The 26,983-nt window shown below is 36.1% G+C and overlaps 1 protein-coding gene and 1 long non-coding RNA gene across 3 annotated transcripts; one reads left to right on the forward strand and one right to left on the reverse strand.

Annotated features, from left to right (window-relative positions):
• Positions 1 to 723: 723 nt before the first annotated feature.
• avpr2ab (arginine vasopressin receptor 2a, duplicate b) lies at positions 724 to 22,929 on the forward strand. Its single transcript, XM_055188860.2, has 6 exons — positions 724 to 1,101; positions 13,895 to 14,287; positions 14,589 to 14,834; positions 14,926 to 15,072; positions 17,117 to 17,771; positions 20,986 to 22,929. Exons 2-6 carry the CDS (start codon positions 13,904 to 13,906, stop codon positions 21,189 to 21,191), a joined length of 1,638 nt encoding a protein of 545 aa, XP_055044835.2. The 5' UTR covers positions 724 to 1,101; positions 13,895 to 13,903; the 3' UTR covers positions 21,192 to 22,929.
• LOC129431125 (uncharacterized) lies at positions 10,809 to 26,688 on the reverse strand. 2 transcript variants are annotated; one of them, XR_008639718.2, is made up of 5 exons: positions 26,624 to 26,688; positions 26,353 to 26,473; positions 25,605 to 25,702; positions 25,319 to 25,485; positions 10,809 to 11,004 (listed from the first exon to the last, which is right to left on the reverse strand). It is a non-coding gene; the product is annotated as an uncharacterized lncRNA (long non-coding RNA). The 2 variants fall into 2 exon arrangements; XR_008639719.2 differs by lacking the exons at positions 25,319 to 25,485; positions 25,605 to 25,702.
• Positions 26,689 to 26,983: the final 295 nt, after the last annotated feature.

A 26,983-nucleotide genomic window follows, 5' to 3' on the forward strand; every position in this document is an offset into this window, starting at 1 on the left:
CAGGTCTAATTTTATCCTCCTTCAGCGAAAATAAAAACATGGGATTTCTTGCTCTGTACCCTTTGCACCCGAATATAATGAAGATGGATGAGTGTAGTCATATGTCTGTGATGGGAAAAGTTTTATGCACTTGTCATTTGTAAGTCGATTTGTATAAAAGTGCCTGCTTAATGAATAAATGTAAATTTAATGTAAAAGTGAAAAAATGCTGTAAAATACTGAATTGATTTTCTTTTTAAAGTATTATGTCTCAAATTATAATGCATATAATTCTCATCAAATGCAGTATTATTTAGTTTTATGATATCCAATGAAAAGGTACTGTAGCATACTTTAGTATTACAGTATAATACAAGTGGAGTAAATTAGCATACTGTAGTTTAATAGTAATTAGTAGTAGTATTTATGTTACTACAATAGATGTATTAATGTAGTATAATTTAATATTTACTATGATAAGGTTAAATGTCACTGTATAATATGATATCTATGAATTGTTCTATAACATAAGTAACACTATTGTATTGTATAGTGCTGTGTTTTCCACATGAAGGATCAGCAAATATGAATATCAGTATAGGAATCTTTTTTTTTGTGAATAATCACTGTACAAACTGATATTTGTTTATTTGTTTACAGCAGTTTGACTATAAGGTTTGAATTTGACATGAAAGCTGATGAAGATACAGGGGGAGGAGTTAAGCAGAGGGAGGGAAGCTCAGGAAAATAACGTTTAGTGAGCTGAAGTGGACAGACCCCAGTATACCGAGATGTATAACATCGCATAGAAATAACACAAACACGCACAGTATAGTTTTATTTTTACTTCTGTGCGAGAATAAAACGATGTCGTTAAATAATTTAAAGGATCTGACATGTGGACTGACACACCGGTTTAATGAACAGAATGGTTTGGCAGTATTCCCATATATTTCTCATAATTACTAAAAGTTACAGACGGCGGAAAAACATCTTTACTGTCAAGATGGAAAGCGTGGACGTAAAAATGACAGAGCAATACTTGGGTTAGTTCTTGAAAAAAACTGGATTATATCGCAAAGTGAAACAAGTACTTGAGTTGTAAATACGACCTGAGTGAAGGTAAGTGTTTCTAATCCATCATCAGCGCGTGCGGTATTATATTAGCCTAGTGCTGTTTAGGCTACTGCGTGCTCAGTCACAAATCAATGTCAGGCTGAACACGTGCTGTTTCTGGTTATAGACTTTATGATTATTGTTTTGAATACGCGCAAATATGTAGACTGGACTGTATATTTACGTTTCCAATTAGAAAATTAGCATAATTTACCTGACCAAAGTTTTTGTTCGTTTATAAAGCGTAACGTTAGTAACGTCAAGTGTCCCATTGTCTTAAATAGTAACCATAGTGATATTGGTTGAAATACAATACAAATGCAAATCGATTGTTATATTTGTACAACGGTTTAACTTTTACAGTAGCTTAATAATAACCATGGTAAATTTAACTTTGAGTGCCTTCTTCAAATTATTTGTGAATTGGTTTGAGATTAAAAATCAGAAATGTGGATCAGAAATTTACTGAAATATAATACAACTTTTCCAAAAATGAAATCTCTGTGTGCCTCAAGCCATTCCCTCACTGACATACAGAAACCCTCATTATTTACTACAGGAGCAAGTTAGGCTATAAAATATTATTAATTATAAGGAAAAGTAGTTGTCAAACAGAAATCTGTTATCAAGAAATGAAAGCATATTTTGTGTGCACAGCTTTCGTTGTGCTACAAGTTAAGACAAAATTGTTTTGGTAGTGTCATAATAACATAACATAAATAATGAACATGTTGAAAGCAAATTAATTTTTACAGAATCAAACAGTTTTGTGAGTATTCCCTTGCAAAAATTAACCATGTTTTTTTTTTTGTGTGTGTGGTAAAAGTGTAGTAACCATGGTTGGTGTATCGATAACTATTATTTTGTGGTAACCATGGTTTTACTAAAGTAACCATGGTTTTTTGATTTTACTGTAGTAAAACCATGGTTAGGGTTGTAGTTAAAGGTTATTACGTTGAAATTATGGGCTGACAATACAAATATCTACAAAACACAACAAACTTGATCATTCTGTAAACATATCTTTGTGTACTATGCTCTTGTACTAAGACAAAATGTTGACCAAAAGTTTTGTATAAAAGCGTAAGTGTTTGCTAAATGACAATAGTTTATTTTTTGTGTAGAGGTCACCTGGAAAGCTCACTGTGCATCAAGCATCCTAATCTACTTTAAGTGACTAATGTCTATAAGTCTAATGCTAATTCCTCTTGATTTTTACTCTTTAACCACATTAGGATTAATGCCCATCATCTGGTTTTTGTGATTACTTGTGGCAACCACATTCATTATCCACTGGTTTATGACTGAGTAATTTAAGCCTTTTTTTCAAGCTTCAAGCTTAAGCATTTTAACAGAAAGTATTATATAATTTAAAAACTTTTATTTGTACTGTTTTATTGTGTTAACCTCCTAAGACCTGGATGTCCACATATGTGGACATGAATTTTTTTAATGTTTGCACCATAATACTTAATTCTGTGTAACTGGAACCTGTTGTACACAAACATGGACAATTACACTTCTTTATGTTCTTAGAAAACAATTTTATATTTATTGGTTCTTCCTAACCCCAAAATGGCTGGTAGAAATCTGAAAAAAGACAAACCAAAACCTGGGTCTTAGGAGGTTAAATGTAATATCTAATAGATGTTTAAAGAAGCTATACAATAGGAGGGGCTCCAGAGTCTTGAGTCATCACAAATTCTTACTTTGGTTAAAACTCTACAAATCATTACTAGGGTTTGTTTAAAATGACTTAATACCCTTTACAGTTTTTTTTCTAAATAAAGGTTAGTGGTCTGAAAAAAATACTTAGTTTACTACTCTTAAATGTAAAAAGATGTGAAAAATGTGTCAGTGAGATTAAGAAGCATGGAGGGCATTGTTATACTCACCCCAGATTTAATTTGCATGATTTTATTTCTTCAGGTTAACTAAAAAAATATAATGCACATTTAAATAACCTTTATTTAAAGTTATGGATATTTTTATGAAAATCACTTTGTGTTCTGTATCTGAAAGAAAAAGTCATACACATCTTGGATGGCACAACCCTTTAATCTTTCCAGATTTTTTATAGTGGACTCATTAGTGTGGAGGTTTGAAACATCACATGCAATATTCTGCTTGATGCCATATTATTTTTTCATGACCTATGTATATATATATATATATATATATATATATATATATATGAATTATCAAATAATGTTTTGAAGTGTTGATCTACTATAGGTTAAGTTCATGCATGCCTTAAAAGTTAATGTTAAACTTTGAAAATCATGGAGAGAGTAATGTTATAAGAGATACATCAAATTAATGAGTAAAGCTTTCAGTATCAGATTTTGAAGATTTTTCAATCTTTCCTATTAACGCATACATTTACATTTATGCATTTGATATGGTAGATACTTTTTAGAAAAGCAAATAATATGCAAAACTATCGTATTCAGAATATACATTTTATCAGTTCATCTCATGATCATGACATTGCTATACTGTTTGAGCTACATTTATTCCCACCTAAAAACTCAAATTCTTTCAAATTGGCAAACAAAAGAGCTAATGTATTAAAATAGGTACAGGGGTTCTTCCTGTGGTACATCCATTTCCCTATGATTGACAAAGACAAAAACACATAATGAGTGGTTGGCTGTAGGCCAAGCAAATGTCCTTTATATTTGGACACAGACAGGATTTTTTATTATTTCCTGAAAAAAAATCCAGATTTTCAATTATATTTGGACACAGACAGGATTTTTTATTATTTCCTGAATAAAAATAAAATTAAATTCCAGATTTTCAATTAAATTTGGACACAGACAGGATTTTTTATTATTTCCTGAATAAAAATAAAATAAAATTCCAGATTTTCAATTATATTTGGACACAGACAGGATTTTTTTATTATTTCCTGAATAAAAATAAAATAAAATTCCAGATTTTCAATTATATTTGGACACAGACAGGATTTTTTTATTATTTCCTGAATAAAAATAAAATTAAAATGCAGATTTTCAATTATATTTGGACACAGCCAGGATTTTTTTATTATTTCCTGAATAAAAAAAATTTTAATGCAGATTTTCAATTATATTTGGACACAGCCAGGATTTTTTTTTTATTATTTCCTGAATAAAAATAAAATTAAAATGCAGATTTTCAATTATATTTGGACACAGACAGGATTTTTTTTTATTTCCTGAATAAAAATAAAATTAAAATGCAGATTTTCAATTATATTTGGACACAGACAGGATTTTTTTTTATTTCCTGAATAAAAATAAAATAAAATTCCAGATTTTCAATTATATTTGGACACAGACAGGATTTTTTTATTATTTCCTGAATAAAAATAAAATAAAATTCCAGATTTTCAATTATATTTGGACACAGACATGGTTTTTTATTATTTCCGGAATAAAAATAAAATTCCAGATTTTCAATGTGTCCCCAGACCTTTTGACCCTGCTGTTTATGACTTGCAAACAGGTACTAATATTAGAAAGGAGCCATTTTTTCTTTCCTTGGACCTCTCATCTTCTTTATCTTTCGCACTTGACATGTCATATAGTGATATATATAGTCAGCTGCTGCACTATGCTGTAGCTTCTTCCTGCTGTGTTGAATTCCTATAAGTCTTTCTAAAGATAGGGTTTACTTTCCGGACACCTCTTGACCTAGACACACGCACGCAGACTCCGCTGTACCCACAGATTACCCGTAATGCACTGTTTTATGCCTCTGCTCTTCTGATATACATCAATACATTCTTATACAGCACTTTATCACTGCTCACTTGGTCTTTATGAAATAGGTCGGTATAGCAGACGGATACAAGAGAGCACTTTAGGTTTATGAGTACCCTTAAAATGTTCATAATAGAAGCATGTATTATTAGATATGTATCTTATTGATAGCAGGTACTGTTTATACGGCAGGTATGCAAGTAGTGGTCAACAATAACAGAACAAACTAATTAATTTCAGGTAGAAAGGTGTATTTTTAAAAGGGTGCCACCACGTAGACAGCTTGGGACTGCAGTGTGACATCAAAATTGTTTGCTTTACAGTATTTAGTCATTCATTTATATATTCATAATGTATTTATATTTTTATTATATAACCCATTTCATTGTGTTACATCATCTTTCCCAAATTTGACCTTTATCTCTTTATCTTTTTCTTGACTCCTTTCTCTATTTACTTTGTTTATTTATTGATGTACACTTTCAGAAAGGGTCATTGACTTGAGCCACTGTTGTTTCCTGACTGTCTTTGCCTCCTATGGCTCTGACCGTGATCATTTGTATTTATCCGTAAGAGTCATTCAGCAGTCAAGATCTGAAAGGTGCTTGTGATTTCCAGAATACTCTGCAATAAAGGCTGACGTGAAAGTCAGACATGCAGGTAGCAGGCGGAGGTACAAACTGAGAGAGGAGAAAGTGATAAATAACAGATGAGCGGCAGATGAGAGCACCGCTGCTCTCCGCAGTAGGTTCTCCTCGTATATCCATCTGCCCTCTTGACCTCCAAGCAAAGCACAACGGGAAACTGGAAATATTTTTAGTGCCTCCTGATCAGCAGATGGCGGTTTGAGGGATTGAGAGCACATCTCCGTCAGCTTTGATCAGACTACGAATCAAATTTTAGTCGAGAAAGAGTTTTAGTTTCATTTGTTTAGTGCAATGTTCCTCTACACACCTCAGGGCATCCATGAAGTTATATAGAAAGTCTGCCGTTTGTTATCAGATTTGAACATCTTGGAAAATCTGGGCATAGCCTGTAATGCTAGTGACTCATATGAAAATCTGGATGAGACATAGAGTATATGAGACTATTGGCATCTTTATTTCTTATGGAACGAATGCATCCGTTACGCTATGTGATTGAAAGTGGGCACAGATGCCCAGCAGGGGCACACATCAGCTTTGAATAGCCAGCGTTGGCCATATGGGCATAAGATGCAATTAAAGGCAGTTGTAATTCCGTAAAGTCCCAAAAGGTAACAAAGTAGGTAATGGAAAGGCCTTGGGTCAATGATAGATTGGGAATAGATCACAGGTTGGACAGCAAGGTTAGAGCTTGATTTGTTTTCCAAGAGGAATGTCAAATGAAAGACACCGGCAGGCTTTCTGTAACAATGTCAGGATTTGCAATATTAAAAGTCAAATAGCATGCATTATTTCTTTTGTGAGCTAATTCTGTACACTGTCAGAAATAAGGAACAAAACTTTACCTTTTATTTCCGTTGCTGGGCTGAACCCTTAAAAGTTCATTTTGCACCTTTACGGCTACACAACACATCAAAATGTTGTACCTCTTGCGGTACAATTCTATACCCCAAGGACCTAATGTGTACCTTAAGGACAACTTAGTACTAGTTAAATTACAAACAGTTAGCTGTACCTTTAATGGTAAACAATAGATCTTTAAGGTACAGTAATGTACCCAAAAAGGTACAACATTGTATTATGTTTGGTATATCTGTAAAGGTACAAAACGGCACTTTATGGTACAACCCCAGCGACAGAAAAAGTACAGTTTTAAACCTTTTTTCTGATAGTGTACATATAAGATGCTTATTACACTGTTATTACTAATATGTACCCCAGTTGTCACTGGGGCAGTACTCTTTAAAAAGGCCCAAATATGTACCATTAGTTACAGATATGTGTACATTTGGTACCAGTTTGTACCTTTTCTGACAGTATACACTCACCTAAAGGATTATTAGAAACACCTGTTCAATTTTTCATTAATGCAATTATCTAATCAACCAATCACATGGCAATTGCTTTAATGCATTTAAGGGTGTGGTTCTGGTCAAGAAAATCTACTAAACTCCAAACTGAATGTCAGAATGGGAAATAAAGGTGATTTAAGCAATTTTGAGCGTGGCATGGTTGTTGGTGCCAGACGGGCCGGTTTGAGTATTTCACAATCTGCTCAGTTACTGGGATTTTTACGCACAACCATTTCTAGGGTTTACAAAGACTGGTAGGAAAAGGGAAAACATCCAGTATTTGGCAGTCCTGTGGGCGAAAATGCCTTGTTGATGCTAGAGGTCAGAGGAGAATGGGCTGACTGATTCAAGCTGATAGAAGAGCAAATTTGACTGACATAACCACTCGTTCAACCGAGGTATGCAGCAAAGCATTTTTGAAGCCACAACACGCACAACCTTGAGGCTGATGGGCTACAACAGCAGAAGACCCCACCGGGTACCACTCAACTCCACTACAAATAGGAAAAAGAGGCTACAATTTGCACGAGCGCACCAAAATTGGACAGTTGAAGACTGGAAAAATGTTGCCTGGTCTGATGAGACATTCAGAATTTGGCGTAAACAGAATGAGAACATGGATCCATCATGCCTTGTTACCACTGTGCAGGCTGGTGGTGGTGGTGTAATGGTGTGGGGGATGTTTTCTTGGCACAATTTAGGCCCTTTTGTGCCAATTGGGCATCGTTTAAATGCCATGGCCTACCTGAGCATTGTTTCTGACCATCTCCATCCCTTTATGACCACTATGTACCCATCCTCTGATGGCTACTTCCAGCAGGATAATGCACCATGTCACAAAGCTCAAATCATTTCAAATTGGTTTCTTGAACATGACAATGAGTTCACTGTACTAAAATGGCCCCCACAGTCACCAGATCTCAACCCAATAGAGCATCTTTTGGATGTGGTGAAACGGGAGCTTTATGCCCTGGATATGCATCCCACAAATCTCCATCAACTGCAAGATGCTATCCTATCAATATGGGCCAACATTTCTAAAGAACTTTGTTGAATCAATGCCACATAGAATTAAGGCAGTTCTGAAGGCGAAAGGGGTCAATACAGTATTAGTATGGTGTTCCTAAAAATCCTTTAGGTGAGTGTATGAAGGGGCTAAATTACCTAAGAGAGAAACAAATGAGATAATTGTTAGCATTATGGTAAGATAAAAAAACATGAGTTTTTTAGTTCTCACAGATGTAAACTTGCATCAAGAGCTAATTTTCATACTGATTGCGTTAATAGATCTGGTTCTCTTCATAAACACCAGAAGACCAAATATAAAGAGCAAACACAAATATTGACTTACAAGATCATTAAGACCCTCATAAACTTGCAAAACACAAACAGATGAATCAACTTCCATAAAGAATACAATAAACCTTTCTTTCTTTGCAGTGATGCCTTTTATTTTTTTTATACTTTTTATTGTGCCATTGTTCGCATTGCTATCCTACAATCAACACAACGAAATTGACACAATACATATACTTTTTTTTTTTTTTTTTCCCCTTTTCTCCTTCCTTACCACACCTTAAATGACAAAGCAAAACAAAACAAAACAAAACAAGGCAACACAAAACAAAACAAACAAACAAAAAAAAAAAAAAAAAAAACAAAAAAAAAAAAAAAAAAAAAACAGAAAAAGACAGAAAGAACCATTCAATACCTACATATCATCCAAATTTCCATGTAGTTACATCATATATCACTCAAAATACGTCCATGCTTCATCTAATTACACAGGTCCCAATCCATACCTAGGTTTATTACTCAAGATTTGATTGACATATGCAGACCATCTCATCTTAAATAAACTCATTTTACCTTTCATTTTATGTGTTATCATTTCATTTTCATACAAATTTTCTACGGCTTCAATCCATTTATCCAACCTGGGAGATTCAGCTTTTTTCCATCCTCGAGTTACTTGTTTAATAGCGGTAATTCTCAACACCCAGAAGATATAGTAATGCTCTTTGTTTAACCCTTTTGGCTGTATACCAAGCATAACATGTAGTTGACCAAAATTAATATTTTTACCACAAATTAAATGTATTAGTTCCAACACCTTAACCCAGTATGACTGGATTTTTGAACATGTATAAAGGATATGAGTCAAATCCACATTACATTCCCCACACTCTCTCCAGCAATATTGTTTTTGGTTTGTATATTTACTAATTTTCAAAGGTGTTATAAAAAATCTAACCAATATCTTCCATGCATATTCCTGCCAATAAGGAGACTTAACATAACCAAAAACATTTTTACATGCCTGACTCCACTCCTCTTCAGTCACATTCATTCCGATGTCTTTCTCCCAAGAATTTATCATTTTATTAGGCTGGTCATCTTTGTTATTATTTAAGATATTATAAATTTGACCGATTACATTTTTAAAACTCAACTTTTCATAGACTTTCAGAATATATTCCACAATAGGTTTAGGGTCTTGGAAGGACTGTATATTTGTTATTATATAACTCCTTGCTTGGAGGTAACCAAAAAAATTATTACTTGAAAGATTATAGTCCTTCGACAAATTTTCAAATGTATCTACCATATGGTCTTGAATCATTTTATGAAATCTTGTAAGGCCTTTGGTTTCCCATATCCTGAAAATCACATTTGTACGATTTGGAGTGAAATCTGGGTCCTGATCAATTTCCCTCAGACAAACGGTATCCATTGGTTTTATTTTCATAGTTTTACCTAATCCTTTCCAGCTCTTCCATGTATGGTAAATAGAGTGATTTATATACTTAGCTCTTTCTGCCGTTTGTCCTGAGAAGATTAGGGAGGTGGGTGAGTTTATCATTTTGATCTCAATAGATTTCCATTTAGGATTCATTTTATCATTCATCAAGACTAAAATACTTTTAACTTGGGCTGCATAATAGTAATAACTCAAATTTGGTAGACCCAACCCACCTTGTTCATTATTTTGTTGTAAATATTTAAGTTTTACCCTCGGTTTTTTTTCATCCCAAATAAACTTTCCTAGCATTCTTTCCCATTCCTTAAAGCGTGAACTTGTTAGATACAAAGGTAGGTTCTGGAAGAAAAATAAAAAACGTGGCAATACATTCATTTTTATTATTCTTATTTTTTCAAAAATTGTAAGGGGCAGGATCTTCCAGCGTCTAAAATCCTGCCTTAGGGAATTTTCCAAAGTTTTATAGTTACAGAAGTACAATTCATCAATTTCTCTGGGAATTGTAATGCCTAAATATTTTATCTTGTTCTGATTCCATTTCAACTTAAACCTTTTCTTAAATGCTGTTTGAAGGTTACATCCTATTTCCATAATTTCAGTTTTAGCTGAATTTAATTTATAGCCAGATAAGGACCCGTATTTCCCAATTTCTTCCAAAAGCGCTGGTAATGATTTATATGATATGATGCAGTGATGCCTTTTAAGTCAACTATTAAAGGTCTTGTGGATGTTGAAGGTTCTTTATGGAACCATCCAGACTCACAAGCACAATTTTTGGTCTTAATCTGCCTTGATTTTTCTTAAATGTATGTTGGAAAATGTATTCACGTGGATGATTCAGAAACTTCCAGGGCTGTGTAATGCACTTTACGATGCACTTTGTAGTAGCAAACATTGCCCTTGCATTTGTTACCCAATGTGCTGTGCTGTTTGAATAAATCCGCTTTCACATTCTCTGCAAAATTAGATTTTCATTTCATTCAAAGAAATATGCTTGCAATGTACGTTGCAGGTAAGGGAAGTACAAAGTTTCTTATAAAACAGGAAAAATGAGGCATTGCAAGTGTAATGTAAGTGAAAGCTTGCAAGTAAAAAGTCAGTACAATAATGGGCACCTTTAAATTGCTTCCCTTGCATTGTTCTGTATTTAACACTTAAAAGCACTCGCCCACTTCTCCATTCTTGCCCCATGCATAGGGTGACCACACTGACCATGATGTGTCCAGGGAATATATGGTCACCCTAACCATGCAGTCAAACACTGTGTTAGGAGTCAAGGTCTCAACACCTAATTGTTTCCATATCTTGTTGATTTTTCTCAGTGTCACCAATGTTTTTCTGTTTCTGGAGGCAAAGGATGACTTAATCCCGAGAGACTGTATCTCAGTTTGCCCTTCAGATATCTGTTAAAATAAATGAGCTTTCATTAGGCTTAAATCTGTTGTAGCAGCAGGAGATAATAGTATAAATACCACCCTAATGAGGAAAATAACTGACTATACAAAGAGATGAAAGAGTTGTGTTAAATGTTGTACAGGAAGATAGCAGGGCATTTTCTGAGAGGGTCGACAGATGTGTTTTTGATTATGGGAAAATTGCATAAGTTGGGTAAAAAGGGAAGAAGAACAGATGGTGTGGAGTTGGTGAGGGTGAGCTAAAGGGTCTAATGTGTTTTTGCCTAATATAAAAAAAATAAGAAGTCCGAAATTAAAAGGCAAAGGCACTTTTTTCCGAAACAAATCAAATTAATAATTTGCAAAATCACTTTATCTCATTTGCATTTTTATCAGCATGATGTCATCGTTTTCACAGATTCATTTTTGTTGATTGCATCGTTTTCAAAAACATAAACTTTTAAACCAGTTTTAAAATGCAGTCATCATGTAAATGAATTAAAGCATTGAAAATGATGTCATATAAACGACCCCTAAAAGCATCAATATTTAATCTTTTGAGTTAAGGAATACTACCCTACAAAGCCAAAGCGCAGTAACTACGCATTTGGTCAAAATTGAGTTAAGGGTTGAAATGGGCTTTGTGAGATCTGTTGTGTCCTGTGTCTCCTGGTTCAATTTTGTCCCATTTCAGAGAAACGTGTGTGCCAAAATTGCAGTAACATTTTTGACTGGCTGGTGTAAAAAACTTTAAGGGTATTTTTCTCGGTTTCAGTGTTACTGCACTTAGTCTTTGTAGGGCAGAATAGTTAATCTATTACAAAATAACACAATAAAAAGAGTGAAGCTTAATGACGTTATGCAAGGGAATGGATGGGAGATTTGTTTTTTACCATCCAAAGACTTATAGAGTTCGCTTATTATGTTCACGGACGAGGAAGTGAATTAAATGTTTACAGTGCGCAATATAACGTGTGTTCATGTTTCACGTGTAAAAAACGCGGTATTTTTCACACAATTTACTTATCTGTAGTGCTGTCTTCACTGTTCTAAAAACGGGCTGATGTCTTCCTTGTTCTATGAAGTCCTTCCTTCAGAAATACGTATCGAGTTCTGATTGAGTAGCTTGTTTAGCTTCATAGATATGTACACTAGATGTCGCCTGGGCTACGGCAGTTCATTAGACCGAATGCGTCAAACAGAGCCGCCATCATGAAACAGGGGAATCCCGTATCAGCGTCATTGTAGGCAATGGTGTAACGGATATAAAATCACCATAAATCGTCAGGAATGCGATTTTCTTTGTTTTCTTTTGGTTCGTTTCAACCGTCAGACATGTATTAGCATTGGGTCAAGAAAAAATTTAAAGTTTTAAAATTTTGAAAATCTACTTTTTCTAACCATAATGCATAGTGCTAGTAGGCCTAAAATCCATACGCAGCACAAAAGTCCGGCATCGTCCATGAATTCGAAGTACAGGACATAGCGGCTTTACCTAGATACTTCCTATGACAAGACCCCTGTTCTAAGATGGCGGCGGTTTGGACGCATGCTCAGAACCCCAAGGCGACATCTAGTGTATATATCTATGGTTTAGCTTAGCTGGCGACTGACGTATTCCTGTGGGCGGAGTTTAGTCAAAAAACTGAGAGACTGTAGGCTTTGAAAGGTGAATTCTGTTAAAGAAAATATATCGCCTGGCAGTAAACTTTGAGCTTTATCATTTAACAGGTATTATTTATGCTATTATAGCAACATTACACACTAACTAGGGTTTAAAAATGGAATCAGGAAGAACGTGACCTTTAATATTTTATAACCTATACGTTTGATCACATTATTTTATGCCATCACAGTGAATTAGCTGCAAGGCACACTGGGGATCAGTGTTGGGGAAAGTTACTTTTAAAAGTAATGCATTACAATATTAAGTTACTCCCCAAAAAAGTAACTAATTGCGTTACTTAGTTACTTATCAAGGACAGTAATGCTTTCGTTACTTTTTCTTATTAGGCAGATGCTTGATCTCGTTCAGGCCTTGCACATGTTTTCTGACTGAGGCGTTCTGCATTCATAAATTGCATATTTCCATCGCAAAAATATCAAGCTCTGGCCTGCCATCTCTGTTTCGGAGTCAAAACTGTTCCCGCTTAGGCGCGCACGCATACAGTTTAGTGCGTAAATCTTTGTGACGTTCACTTTAATTCAGTACGTTGTTTTTTTAAATAAACTGAATTAAACTGATAAGTAACTTGCATTACATTTTTAAAAAAGTAACTGAAATATATTAATGGGTACATTTATAAAGTAATGCGTTCAGAAAAGTAATGTTATTACGTAAAGCACGTTACTTGTAATGCATTACCCCCAACACTGCTGGGGATATCGCGGATATTAAGTTACTAAAAGGGCGACATTTACAATGGAGATGAGGCATTTTTTTAACATGAATGTCTCTGGATTTACAAATCCTTGGAATCTTTTTGGATAAAATAGTGTAAGTAAACAACTGCATTAAATACATCACACATGCTAGTGGGTTTTGGAAATTTTAGCACAAAGATCATACATATTATAGCTTTAACTCACCCTTATGTCATTGTAAACTATTATTGTGTCCGTAAAACAGAAAAATAATATTTAGTAAACTATCCCTTTAAGAGTTTTCTAAAAACCTTGCAATTCATTTAGCGATTATATTAGAGACACAGTTCTAATAAAATCCAATTTACCATCCTTTACCGAAGCACTCTCACAAATAAGCTACAAAAATAGCCAACCGAATGAAATTTATTTGAGATGATTTCATTAAAATGATTTAGGACAATTTGAATCAATGAGTGATCGGTTTTGGGATGTTTCTCTTCGCATCTGAACCTGTCTGTCTTTCTTTTTATAGGTCACTGGCATGATCATGAGCTCTTGGGAAGAAAATTTGGGTCAGTCCAATCATTCCTTGTTGGGAGTGCAAGGAGCATCAGACCTATCCAGTTCCCTCTTCAATCTCAGCAGCAGTTATGGAGGTACAGGTGCATTTCTCTGGCTGTTTCCATCAGATAATATCACGTGGACCACCACAAGGCCAACGATGAAGCCCGTAAGCCCTCCACGAGTGAGGGACCAGGCTTTGGCTCAAGCAGAGATTGCCATTCTGGGACTGGTGCTGGCCCTCACCACTCTGGGTAATGGGTTGGTGTTGTGGGTACTGCTGCGTAGGAAGAAACATCATGCACCTATGCACCATTTCATGGTCAATCTGTGCGTGGCCGACCTCGTGGTGGCTTTCTTTCAGGTAACCATCTCTTGAAGCTCCTTTTTTTCTTAAGCAAGTTTTGATTCCAAGGGAATACATGTGTATTGATAAAAATGTGTAGATTGAACACTTTGGATCAAAGCTTCTGCTATAATAAATGTGCTTTAAGCAATGTTCATGAGAAACAGAGGACAGATGTGTCAGCATCATTGCATGCACATTTGCTTACACGCAAAATCTAAAATAAACTTAATCAGCAATTTGGACGTGAATCATTTTATGAAACTGGCACTGGAAATGCACATATGGGTGAAATATTATCTCTTTATTTTGCCTCCAGGTCTTGCCTCAGTTGGTGTGGGACATAACCGAGCGCTTTCAGGGCCCCGATGCTTTGTGTCGCTCTGTGAAATACTTACAGATTGTCGGGATGTTTGCGTCCTCCTACATGATCGTCGCTATGACTGTGGATCGGCACTATGCCATCTGCTGCCCCCTGCAGGCGTATCGCGGAGGAGCACCTACTCGCTGGAACGCCCCTATTATGGTTGCGTGGGGCTTGGCTCTGGTACTGAGTTTACCGCAGGTAACAATTTGTTCGAGAACATTCCTGCATGTAAACATTAACCAACTGGTTTCAAATTTATTTATTTATTTAACGTCAACTTCGCTCACAGGTTTTCATCTTCTCCCGGACAGAAGTTGTCCCTGGGGAGTTTGAATGCTGGGGCCATTTTGCTGAGACATGGGGCCTTAAAGCGTACGTCACCTGGATGACTGTAGCTGTGTTTGTATTACCAGCATTGATCATCACAGTCTGTCAGGTATATTCTCGCTCCCTATACATCATAAAACGTATAGCTTCAATCTTTCGCTCATACCAGTGGTTTATAGGGTAGTAAAATTGATAAAGTCTGGCGACTCCAAAGGCGATTGAAGACGGGAGATTCAGCATGCCCACCTGCTATCTCAGGAATCTGTGAATAATTTAGTGGCAACCTCACCATCTTTATAATTTCAGCTATGGCTTATTCTTGGAAAAACATAAAACTTGAACCCACAACCTTGCACCTGATGCAAAACACATCCTTGTATTTGAGTGGCTCATCCACTTTTTCCACAAATAACAGTTGGTGGCCGATAACTTCTTTTTTTGAGGACGCACAATGCGAGATTCGTCACAACATGGATGTAGCCCATCATGTGAGTGGTTCGTAATTTCAAAATATGTGTTTTGCCCATCGAGTGATCCTATGTGCATCATGTGTCTTCTCAAAATAAGTGCCTGCTGCAGACGCGTCTAAAGGGTTTATGATAAAAGAGACGCTCCTGTTTGCCAGAAACTCACATAATCTCATGTGTAATGAGAGTTTACTGTTAAGGGAGTGTCTTGCGTGTATTTTGTGAACGTAAGCGCCTCTTTTATCATAAACGGTTTTGACGTATGTGCAGCAGGCACTTATTTTGGCAAAACACGTGATGCACATGGTTCGCATGACGCAAAAAACACATATTCTGAAAACACGAGCAACACACATGACACTCCCAACGCATATTTTTAATTTGCGCCCCTCGGAAGAGCAGTCACTAGCCGCAACTGACAAAAATGTAACCAAGACATATCTGCCTAACGCTCGGCTCCAGCATTTACCAGAGCTTGCCGTTTACCCAGCGACGCCGCTCCCACCACGCGCATCATGCGCTGTGCGTAGGGCACCAAGTGCTGAGGGGGCACCAAAAATAGCCTAATAAAAAAATAATAATGTTGACATTATTTCATTAACCTAGAAATATTATTAGGCACTTTTTAGCCATGTATATGTAACAAAAAAGGGGGAACAAGATCATTTAATTGCTCTAGTCTAGAAATGGAAATGGCCCCGAAAAGACAGCAGGAGTCAGGATCTGAGAAAAGAAAGAAGAAGAAACTGTGAGATGATGCCTGTGGATTACTTATAACTAATTTATAACTTCGGTGCAAGCTAATTGAGATTTTACTGTTAAACATTACCTATGCATATGCATTTTACAAATAACTGACGCCAGCTAGCTGTTACTTTTTTACTATCTTTCCTTAAATATTGAGCAGTAGTTTATGGTTTATTTAGAGGTGATGGTGGTTAATAATTTCTCAGTAACAGTTAACGTTAGCAGTCATGATAGGCTAACAATTCATGTTAAATAAATAAATATTGCATCTATTTTAAATGTTTTTTTAACGCTACCCCACAGATTTATTGTATATGATGACTCTGTACCTGTGGATATGGTGAGATGAGAAACATTTTTAAGTTGTCCGAGTGCACGGCTCTCCGCATGTTTGTAAAATCTCCTGTTTGTTACAAATAAAGTATTTTTAGAGTACAAACCTTTTCTTACATACTTGCATTACTCATTAGGAGAATAGGAACAAGCCATTTTGACCGTGCGCTCGGCGCACAAACCATTTTTTTCGTTGTTAAATTAGCAAAAGTGAAATCGGACACGCCCATTTAGACCATGCACTTAGATTGTTAAAATTGGGTCCATTGTGTTATTGGTATTGAGTTATATGTTTGGTAATAAAAAGTCTAACTGGCAAAAACAACCGTTTTCTTTCTCGGGGTCGGGGGCATTCATGCTTAGGGCACCAAAATGGGTAGCAGCAGCACTGCGTTTCCACAGGACTTTCTTTTTTAATTCCTGTGACTCAGCATCTCTTGTTGTGGATTTAAACAGGCCCAAAGATCTTTGATAGCAAAGCAGCACCTAAAAGCCTTAACCAGGTGGATTAGATTGCGAATCTCAGCAATTTTTATGTTTTAACAACATGATGATCGTGCTGGTAATTTTGGCAGTCATTCATGATTCCTCTCTTTTTCATCCAAGGTTCGTATTTTCCGGGAGATCCACGACAATATCTACCTGAAGTCGGAGCGGTTGGTGACAGCAGAATTTAAGAGGAACTCTGTATTCTTCAGTTTCGCTCCAGGTTGCAGGGGAAGGGTCAGAGACAGAAAGAGACAAAACCGACGCAGCCATCGCGGTGACAGCAGTGTCAGCCAAGTTTCTCATCCCAATTCCTCCCCGCCAGACCTCCAAAACTTGTGTGACTCACAGACTCCAGCCTGCAGGAACTCTATCTGCGAACCTTGTTTTAGGACACTCCCCTCTTCGGATAGCCCCTCCCCTTCCGTCACACTTCATTTGCAAAATACTCCAGTCTACACCTCCATTCACCTCCCTGACCACTCCCATTCTCAGTCTAATAATGTGTGCACAAGATGCAGTACTGGTTTTACATTGGCTGGACAGTCAAACACTTCTGGGACTTCTGAGCTGTTGCCAGATGTGCTTCCAGATGCTGGAGGTTTTCCTCTTCACAATGAGTATTCACACCCTCCGCCGCTGCCGAGTGTGACTAAGGCCATGTCTAAGACAGTGAGGATGACTCTTGTCATCGTGTTGGTCTACACCATCTGCTGGTCTCCTTTCTTTATTGTTCAGTTATGGGCAGCCTGGGATCCCAACCCACCAGATCAAGGTCAGATTTAAAACAAACATAACGTATGTAGAGGACATTGGGGCTAGTTGTCACACTTGTTTTACCCCTTTAAAATATTGTAACGGGTAGGTTTATTATTATTGTAGTGTAAATCTGCACCAGTGATTTTTACAGTTTTACAGTTGGATTCTTTTGCAAATTTTTCCCAATGGATTAATGAATACAGATTGGATACAGTGTGTAAGGATTCTGTGCATGAATTTGTAGGATAACGAACACAAAAAACGCATAGGAAACTTTCGGACTGCAGGGTGCAAAGATCTTAACTGTAATCAAAAACACAGAGGCATTAATCAGTTCAAGTTCCTCAGTTTGTTTGAAGGTTGCACTTGCAGTCAGGTGTGTTAAAGCTTGGTGAACTAAACTCAACAGGAGAATTGATCTCCTACAGGAACAATCTGGTTTAAATGGTTTACTTCTATTTAACACCTGACTGTTGGGTAATCTCACTGCTATTTACACCTCTGTATTAGACTGGACTTTCTGCACAGTTTGACTAGTTTCTTGGAAACCAGTGCAAAAATCACCTGAGTGCTCTGTGTAGGAAAATGATGGTTAACTTTTAAAGGAATACTCCACTTTCATAAAATAATTTACTCAACCCCCATGTCATCCAAGATGCTTATGTCTATTCATTTTTGCTTAAAAAAAAGAATTTTTAAAGCATAACTTCTCGTTGTGCACTAGCCGTGTAACGTGCGACCTTACATATTAAGTAATCGCGTTACCAGGCCTTTTACTAGGCTTGCTGGACTAGGGGGGCAGTCATAACACTCAATGTAAAATATATATGAAACAGATCTGAAGGTTTACTTTATTTGTCTCCAGAAAATCCATAAAAATCCATATTTTGTGTCTTACCAATGTCATCAAACGCAGAGGGAATAAAAGGCTATAGAAGACTTTTTAAGAAGATATTTTTTAGAGTACCAGCTACCCCTGAATGAATTATAACACTTTTTAATGTCAACATTGTATTGATATAATAATGCGGTAACAACCTTCAATATATCATACATGCTGCTGCAGCAACCGTGCCCAAATATTACAACAAAGCACAACGCTTTAAATAATCTATTAATAAGACAAATTTGTCAAAGGTTATCCTGTTTGCAGAGAGAAACCACACCAGACAAAAGCCCTAAAATACTGTAAGTGTGTGTTGAACAAGTCCAAAGATAATCTTTGTTCGTAACACAGCAAATTATATATTATAATACAGCATAACATTATAAAACATCATGTTTTACCTTACGACGACCTTGCAGAGTAAAAGCTCCTTCTAACCTTAAAAATCTGTAGATTTTGTATGTCAAGTTTTGAAAAGCTAGCTGAATGAACAAAACCGCCAAAAGTTGATTTTAAAATAGCACGCGATGCATATTTGTAACAATACTGTATAACCATCTTATATAATTTATCTCTTCTGTATATCATGCTACAACACAACTGCATATTCTAATTTTAATAAACAGAACTACATCTAAAACAAACATATTGAAAGCTGCTGGAGACTTGCCATTGGCTGTTGTATCTGATTAAATAAAGAGGTAAGTCAAAGAAAGGATTAGGGGCTATTTTGGGGATGTTTTACTATGAATATAATCGTTTCATATTAATATGTATTGTGTTGCTACAGTTCTGGAATAGTGAGTTGCATTTTTTCTGACATATATTTGAAAGATACGTTGAGAATAGTTATACTTTTCCTGTGATTTAAATACGGCTGAAGAGACCTCTGAGCTTCGTGTAAGTCAACCAGTCATTGGTGTGCAGTCGCCAATATAAATAGCATTTGTCAACAAGTGACCCTGTTTGTGTAAAGAGACACCAGGTTTTTTTTTATGGTTGGCTGGACATTTTTTGGGGGGGTAGAGGGAAAATCTTGTATTACATATGTGAAACGCACACTTGCAGACCATTTTAAACAATATACTGATGCAAAGACATTAATTAGTATCATTCCACATACAAGAATGCCGGAACGGTCTTCTATCTCCATGCTTGTAAACACTGGAGCAGTAGTTTCGCATACATCATGTGTGACCTTTTGATGTGATTATGTAATACGCAGGGTCACGCTGGTGCATCACATGGCTAGTGCAAGACGAGAAGTTGTGGATAAAAAGTACTTATTTTTTTATTTCGAAAATAACGATTGTTTTGCTAGATTAGACCCTTATGCATCGGTTAGGATTGATTAGAGCATTTTAAAGCTGCAATTTTAAACTGCATTAAAACTGAAAACTGTTGAGGTCCACTAAAGTCTCCTATATGGAGAAAAATCCTGGAATGTTTTCCTCAAAAAACATAATTTCTTCTTTACTGAACAAAGAAAGACATAAACGTCTTGGATGACATGGGGGTGAGTACATTTTCTGAATTTTTTTATGAAAGTGGAATATTCTTTTAATATTGTGAACCAGTGCTGGTGGTCATTGCTTTATAAATTTGGTTGCAGAGGCATTTTAAGCTTTAAAAGATCATTGACTAATAGGACTGCCCAACATACCGAAAAATTATCATTATTGTGATAACGGTTTATGCGATATCCATATTGCGGATAGTTGCAATAACTTAAATTTACACGTCTGTTATTTGTGTGTTGCATGCTTAGATTGTCCAAATTGGGCCTTACTAAATAGGTCAAGTAGTTCTTATACTGTTACACTATTGGCTAGACTGCGGGCACAAAGGTGAACCTAGCGGCTCAAAGTGGAAAATTAAAATGGCATGAGTAACGAGCCTTAATTAGATGTAATTACATCAGAAGAATATGTATTACCTGTTTATTTCAGTTTGATAATTTGAATATCTAAATGATTTTTTAAAATCATTAGCTAATAAAAAAGCATTTCTCGGAAGTGATGTAACGATATATTATAAGAAATATAACACATTTCATATAAATGTTAAATTATACTATACCTTTAAATATCAGAGTCTTTCTCCTAACACATTTTGTAAATGTATAATTGATTTTGTTGATGGGTTATTTGGTCAAAAATGGTCCCTACACATATTCGTACCAAAGAGTACATTTTAACACCTCAAAAGTACATATTGATACCAAATGTATACATATCTTGACCTATTAGGACCTTATTAAAGGGTACTGCCCCAGTGACAGCTAGGGACCTTTTTTTCTAACAGTGTATCAGATGTAACGGGTCTCATGTAATATCTCATGCAGGTGCAGCCTTCACTATCCTGATGCTGCTGGCCAGTCTAAATTCCTGCACTAACCCGTGGATCTACACAGCTTTCTCTAACAGCGTGTCCCGTGAGCTGCTCACCCTGCTACCCTGCCACACCTCGCACTCCCCGCGCAGAGGTTCACTGCCGAATGACTCCACAACAACGCACACATCCACCACCACCAAGGAATCTATTTACTAACCTCTACCTGCTCCACAACACACAAACATATAGACGGCACCATGACATCGACTGATGTACTGTGTTAATTATAATGCACTCCTGCTCAAAACACAACCACAGAGAGACTATTAGATTCAAGGACATGGCGAATACACAATCTGAACATGGAGTACTTCTGCATCATTAAAATTACAATCAGGTACTGAGACAAAATGTGCCAAGATTGTACGGACAGATGTACAAGCCACTTTTAGTGCGTGATGTCAGACTGAATTGATGTGTAAATGGTTAACCTGAAAAGCTTACCGAGGATGAAAAAAAGGATGGGAGTGAAAGATCGGACGTCCTTTATTTATGTCTGAGTTGAATGTTTTTAAAGATTAGAGTCGCAGGATTATATCAGACATTTCGGTACAATAGATGGGTGCAAAATGTGATAGTAGAGACACAAAAACGATGTGCGATCAATGCACGAGGAACAGACAAAAGCTTATCTTGATGTACTTTAAACATCTGCAGAAAATCAGCGCTGTGTTGTTGCAAATCAGATTGTCTTATTATGGAAATATCAAACTTTGACTGTGGGAATCTGCACGGTAGCTGCTTTATATACTGGGAGAGAATTATGATTTTTATTATGAATGTGCGTGTGCTGCGATATTTGATACAGTGCTGCTGTCTAGATTCCTGGTACATGTAGATCAGATATAAATAGATTGTAGAAGAGGGTAAATTGGACCGGTCTAGACTCCAGAGTATTTTAATACAGGAAATTAAAACGTTAGGAGTGCTGGCTGTTTAAATGGAAGGTGGTACTGGGAGTAAATCTACATTCAACAACCACCACACAGTTGGAAACATAAGCTGCACAGATGTTAAATCTCACTGTCTCTGTTATTTAATATCATGTCATTTAAGGGTTTGATGTTTCAAAACACAGAGCCGGTTTGTAATGATACTGTACATTGTGGAGAAGCTATTGATTTTGAATGGCACATCAGTGCAGTCAATCTCCCGTATGCATATTGACAATTTAAAAAAAAGTTTTTCCTTATTGTATGTTTTGAGAAAAAAATAATTTTAACCCAAAATACATTATCAGAATGGAGATATACCAAAATGTCAGATTTCAGTTTCCAATGTCTATGTTGTAAGTGGCAAAGAGTGACAGCTGGTGATATATGTACATTGTGTATATGTGTGTGAGTTATATACTGAATCCATAGAATATATATATAATATGTATATAATAACCACATTCATTCTACTTGAACCCACAGGTCTTTTACCTCTACCTCTGATATTTGTTTGATTTTCGGGTTTTATTGCCTTTTGGTTCAATCAGGGGACCTTTCACATGCTGAGTAACTTATTTGTACAGAAATTAAATGTTTTATTAAAATAAAATGTCTAAGAATTCAGCAAAAAATGTTTATTCAATTGTAACTTTTGAGTGCCTTATTAAACAAAGTGGTAAATATACATTTATATTTGTAATTCACATTTGGGGGTAGTATATGATTTTAATAGTACATTTTCTTTAGGTTTTTGTGTAGATTTTTATTTGCTAATCCATGTTATTTTATTATTTGAAAAGTTTTTTTCTGAATAGCAAACTTTTTATTAATGATCTATTGAACCAACTAGTAAATATAAGTATAAACCTCAACATTGGGAAAATTCTGGTAACGTTAATTCACCCTTTTTCAGTAAATAAATACAAGCTTACACACATATTTCACATACATGATGTGCAGTATCTAAAATATGATTGATAATAAATTATATTTTATTTTTAGCACGTTTTGTGGTTATTTTGGTGCTTCTTGAGCTTTTTGTTTCTGAGGGACATAAATTTAAAGTCTGTGTAAATTTATTTCAAAGAATGGTTTCTAAACACATTATAAATGTTAGAAATATATTGCTGAAACATGTTACAATAACTGTTAATTAGTACCAAATTGGGTGATTCTTGCAAAATTAGACTTATGAGGTGTCATGAAACATTTCGATAAAAAAGTAAATGCAAATTAAGAGTATCAAAATAAGAAGCATACAGTTACAAACATCTCTTCATGTACTATTTGGCACCTGATTTCAAATGACATCATACAAACCAATTTTGTTGTTTTTTCCACATTTAAGGGGAAAATTTTCATTACCGCAACCACGTGTTCATGACTGGATTTGGGTTCTTTGAAATGGAAATATTTATAATTAAAAAATCTAAAAAATAAAAAGGTTCAGTACATGTTATACTATAAACATTTACAGTAAAGAAACATGTGCTATTTGATGATCATTAGTAAATGTAGAGACAATAATAAGGAATATAAATGTGTCCACGAAAAACTTTCTCATCCTCCGCAACAATTTTCAATGATTGTTTAAGCCCTCAATGAACTTACATTTTTAAAATAAAAAATTGTTGGAAGGGACATTATTGACTGTGACACTCAAGATGGCTACCAGGTAAGCATTCTTATTTTTTCTTTCCAGATAAAAGTTGAAATTTTGTTTGTCATAGTACCTAGACAACTTTTTAGTTCTCATTACCGAAACATGAGTTTGTAAATTCATATATTTAATGTAATATTGTATGTAAATAATTAAATCCTCTAAAAATAATGGTTATAGTAAGTTCAGACCTTAATCTTATATGTGCAAAAAAATTGGTTTCAAGGGCTTTTTAAAAAATCTGATGTTGAACACCTTCTAAGTCTGGATTTCATGAAAATCACCCAATTGTGTTAGACTTTTTAAAGAATTAAAATAAATATTTGGTTTCCCTAGAGTACATATGAAGTTTTAGCTCAAAATACCCCACAGATAATTTATGATAACATGCTAAAATTGCTACTTTGTAGGTGTGAACAAAAATGAGCTGTTTTGGGTGTGTCCTTTTAAATGTAAATGAGCTGATGAAATGCAAACTCTAATCGCCATGATGGTGGTTTGTTGAAATTGAAACTCAATTGTGCTGTCAATTATTCTCTCTCTCTCTCTCTCTCTCTCTCTCTCTCTGTGCACTAAATGACAGTGCTGTGGTTGGATAGTGCAGAATAAGGGGTGGTATTACTATAAAATCCCTTTCTGACATCACAAGGGGAGCCATAATTCAATGACCTATTTTTTCACATGCTTGCAGAGAATGGTTTACCAAAACAAAGTTACTGGGTTGTTCTTTTTCACATTTTCTAGGTTGATAGAAGCACTGGGGGCCCAATTATAGCAATTAAACATGGAAAAAGTCTGATTTTATATGATATTATGATATTTCATTTATTCAGGATTATTTGAGCAGGGTTAAAATGGTGACTCAATGACGCACTGGAGCCAACAAGCATAGCCTCACCCTCAACAAAATCGCGAGCATCCATCCAGGGTTCTTGCTAGATGGGATACAGCTACGACCTAATCTCGCCAGATGTTGGGTTTAGGGTTAGGCTTGGGGGTAGGATTAAAATGAAAACAGTGCTCATCCTGCGAGATTTCACAAGAATTTGGGCGTACCTGTATACCTTCTATCTAGCCACACCCTCCATCCAGGTTATAGCCGTAGGTCTATTTGACAGATGGAAGAGATGGCTGCGAGTGGGCGTGGCTTCAACGCAAACAGCGAACACGCCCCTCGTGTTTGAGAGCCGAGAATCTGAATAATTTGGCTGGGACATCTCACAAACTGAGAACACATTTAAAGGCGGAGTGCACAATGTTTGAAGAACGCTTTGGAAAAGGGAGTCGGGCCGACTACCAAAACACACTTGTAGCTTATCAGCAGTAAGGGGCGTGTCTACTAACCAACATCCTTCCTGGGGTTGCGTATGTTTGGGGCGGGTCTATCAAAAGAAGGTCCAGATTCTTTTGGAGTAGGGGCGTGTTTGTTTAGGTGATTTAAAATATCAACATTGGCTTTCAAACATTGTGCACCCCGCCTTTAATATTGGACTTTAAGTGAGTTATTGTGGGTTTTCAAATATTGTGTGTTTATCGCATCCGACAAAAATACTCAATCCAAAATAAAAACTAAGCATACAGTGCTTGAGAGTAGTGTTCCTGCTTAGTTAGCAAAGCACTGGGTTAGCAGTACAAAGGGTTGTGGGTTTGACAACCAGGAAGCACACATACTGATAAAAATTTTATACCTTGAATGCACTATAAGTATGGATGAAAGTGTCCGCCAAATGCTTTCCGTCTCCCATGTCTATCTGGCATGGCTTTATTTCAGTGAAGAAGACAGTGTCACGTCTGGGAAGCCAAAAAGGTGGCCGCATGTACCTGTCATTTTCCTTTAGGTGAAGAAACCTATCACCTTTAAATCAAACAAAAAACATGACAGTCTATTTTTGCCTCACTGCACTCCAGGTGAAAAACCACATGACTGTAAAGGAGATTTATATATCCTGTTGTGTTTAAGTGAAAATGATTCACCATTTCATCTTTCATTCCTGGTGTGAGACACTTTTTCCTTTCCAAACCTCTATTTGAGTGCAAGACACTTTTACAAATTAGCTGGTGTGATGTCATCACTATTAAAGGCCATAGAAATGAATGACTCATGATGATGCAACACAATGCTCTTAAATGCTCTCAATTCTTAAAGGGACAGTAAATCCATAAATAGAAAAAAATACATATTACTCTGTAGAGTCATGTTGCTTCAATCTTTTGGCTGTAAAACACAGCAAGAACTAGCACAATTAAAGCGTCATTAATAAAAGTGTTGTATGTTACTAGTTCACTAGTTGCTGTACTGTGTACAGTGTACTATATGTTTTTTTAAATAAGTACAATAACTTACAATAGTACACCCTTGTTTTGCAATGCATTGTTGGATATGCATTGTTGGATATAGAGTATTTTGTGTGCTCTCTTGTGTACGGCCCATTTTCGCAAATGTAGCCAGCCATTCTAAGCATTTAGAAAATGTGCATGTTGTTTCCATACTAAATACTGCTGAAATAATAAGTGTAAACTAACCCAAACATTACCAGAGACTGCACAGGAGTGTAGAAGTCTGCTTTCTGTCTCTCACACTCTCTCAAACTCAAAAGCTCCATTTAAAAGAAAACTTTTTATGACTGTTACTTCACTCACAGCCTTCATGTCTACGAATGGGTGTGCTGAGAGCAGCTACAAAGAGTATTTCTGGATACTGCCTAAATATCTGTGCACCTACCTCAGAATCAGTTATCATGTCGTCATCTATGGGGCTTTGCGCCTCATGCCCTTCATATAAACCTCGTGAACCAGCATCTGTCAGCCCACTGCGCTTGCAGTCATATCACATGCCATGTTTACTGCCACCAAAAAAAATCACCACAACGTTCAACAGAGATTATGAAAAGCATCTTCAAAGAAGGTAAGCTGTGTGACACATTTTACTTCAGGAGTGAGAGTAATACTCCTGAAATTAGAAGAAATTGTCTGTAGAAATATTACCGTATTACCGGTTTCCGCGATTCACGAGAGAGAGTTTTAGCGTAGTGAACGTTCGTTGCCATGGGTACGTTGCACAGTGACTCCGTGAATCGCGTGAGTCCATGATAGCAATTTGTTACCGTAAGCTATTATAGTTTTAATGTTTAAAATATGGATCTTTTTCTTACAAAATCGAATCGATTACCCACAGAAGACCTTTATTAACCCCCTGAAAACGTGTGGATTACTTCTGTAAAGGATCATGGGGTAATTTTGATATTTGGCTGGAGCATCACTTAACATCTGTATAACGAGTCTGAATGGTCAAAGTGCAACAATTGGTCCACTGAGTTCTGCTGATCAGTACAGTGCGATGTCAGGGTCAATGA

This window comes from Misgurnus anguillicaudatus, chromosome 13 (assembly GCF_027580225.2).
Source record: "Misgurnus anguillicaudatus chromosome 13, ASM2758022v2, whole genome shotgun sequence".
Classification (NCBI taxonomy): domain Eukaryota; kingdom Metazoa; phylum Chordata; class Actinopteri; order Cypriniformes; family Cobitidae; genus Misgurnus; species Misgurnus anguillicaudatus.

Excerpts from the sequence above, each read along its gene's own strand:
- avpr2ab (XM_055188860.2), top strand. The coding sequence starts at position 13,904 with ATGATCATGAGCTCTTGGGAAGAAAATTTGGGTCAGTCCAATCATTCC. Across the intron at positions 14,835-14,925 it reads TGGTACTGAGTTTACCGCAG|GTTTTCATCTTCTCCCGGAC; the intron begins GTAACAATTTGT and ends CTTCGCTCACAG. Across the intron at positions 15,073-17,116 it reads TGATCATCACAGTCTGTCAG|GTTCGTATTTTCCGGGAGAT; the intron begins GTATATTCTCGC and ends TTTTCATCCAAG.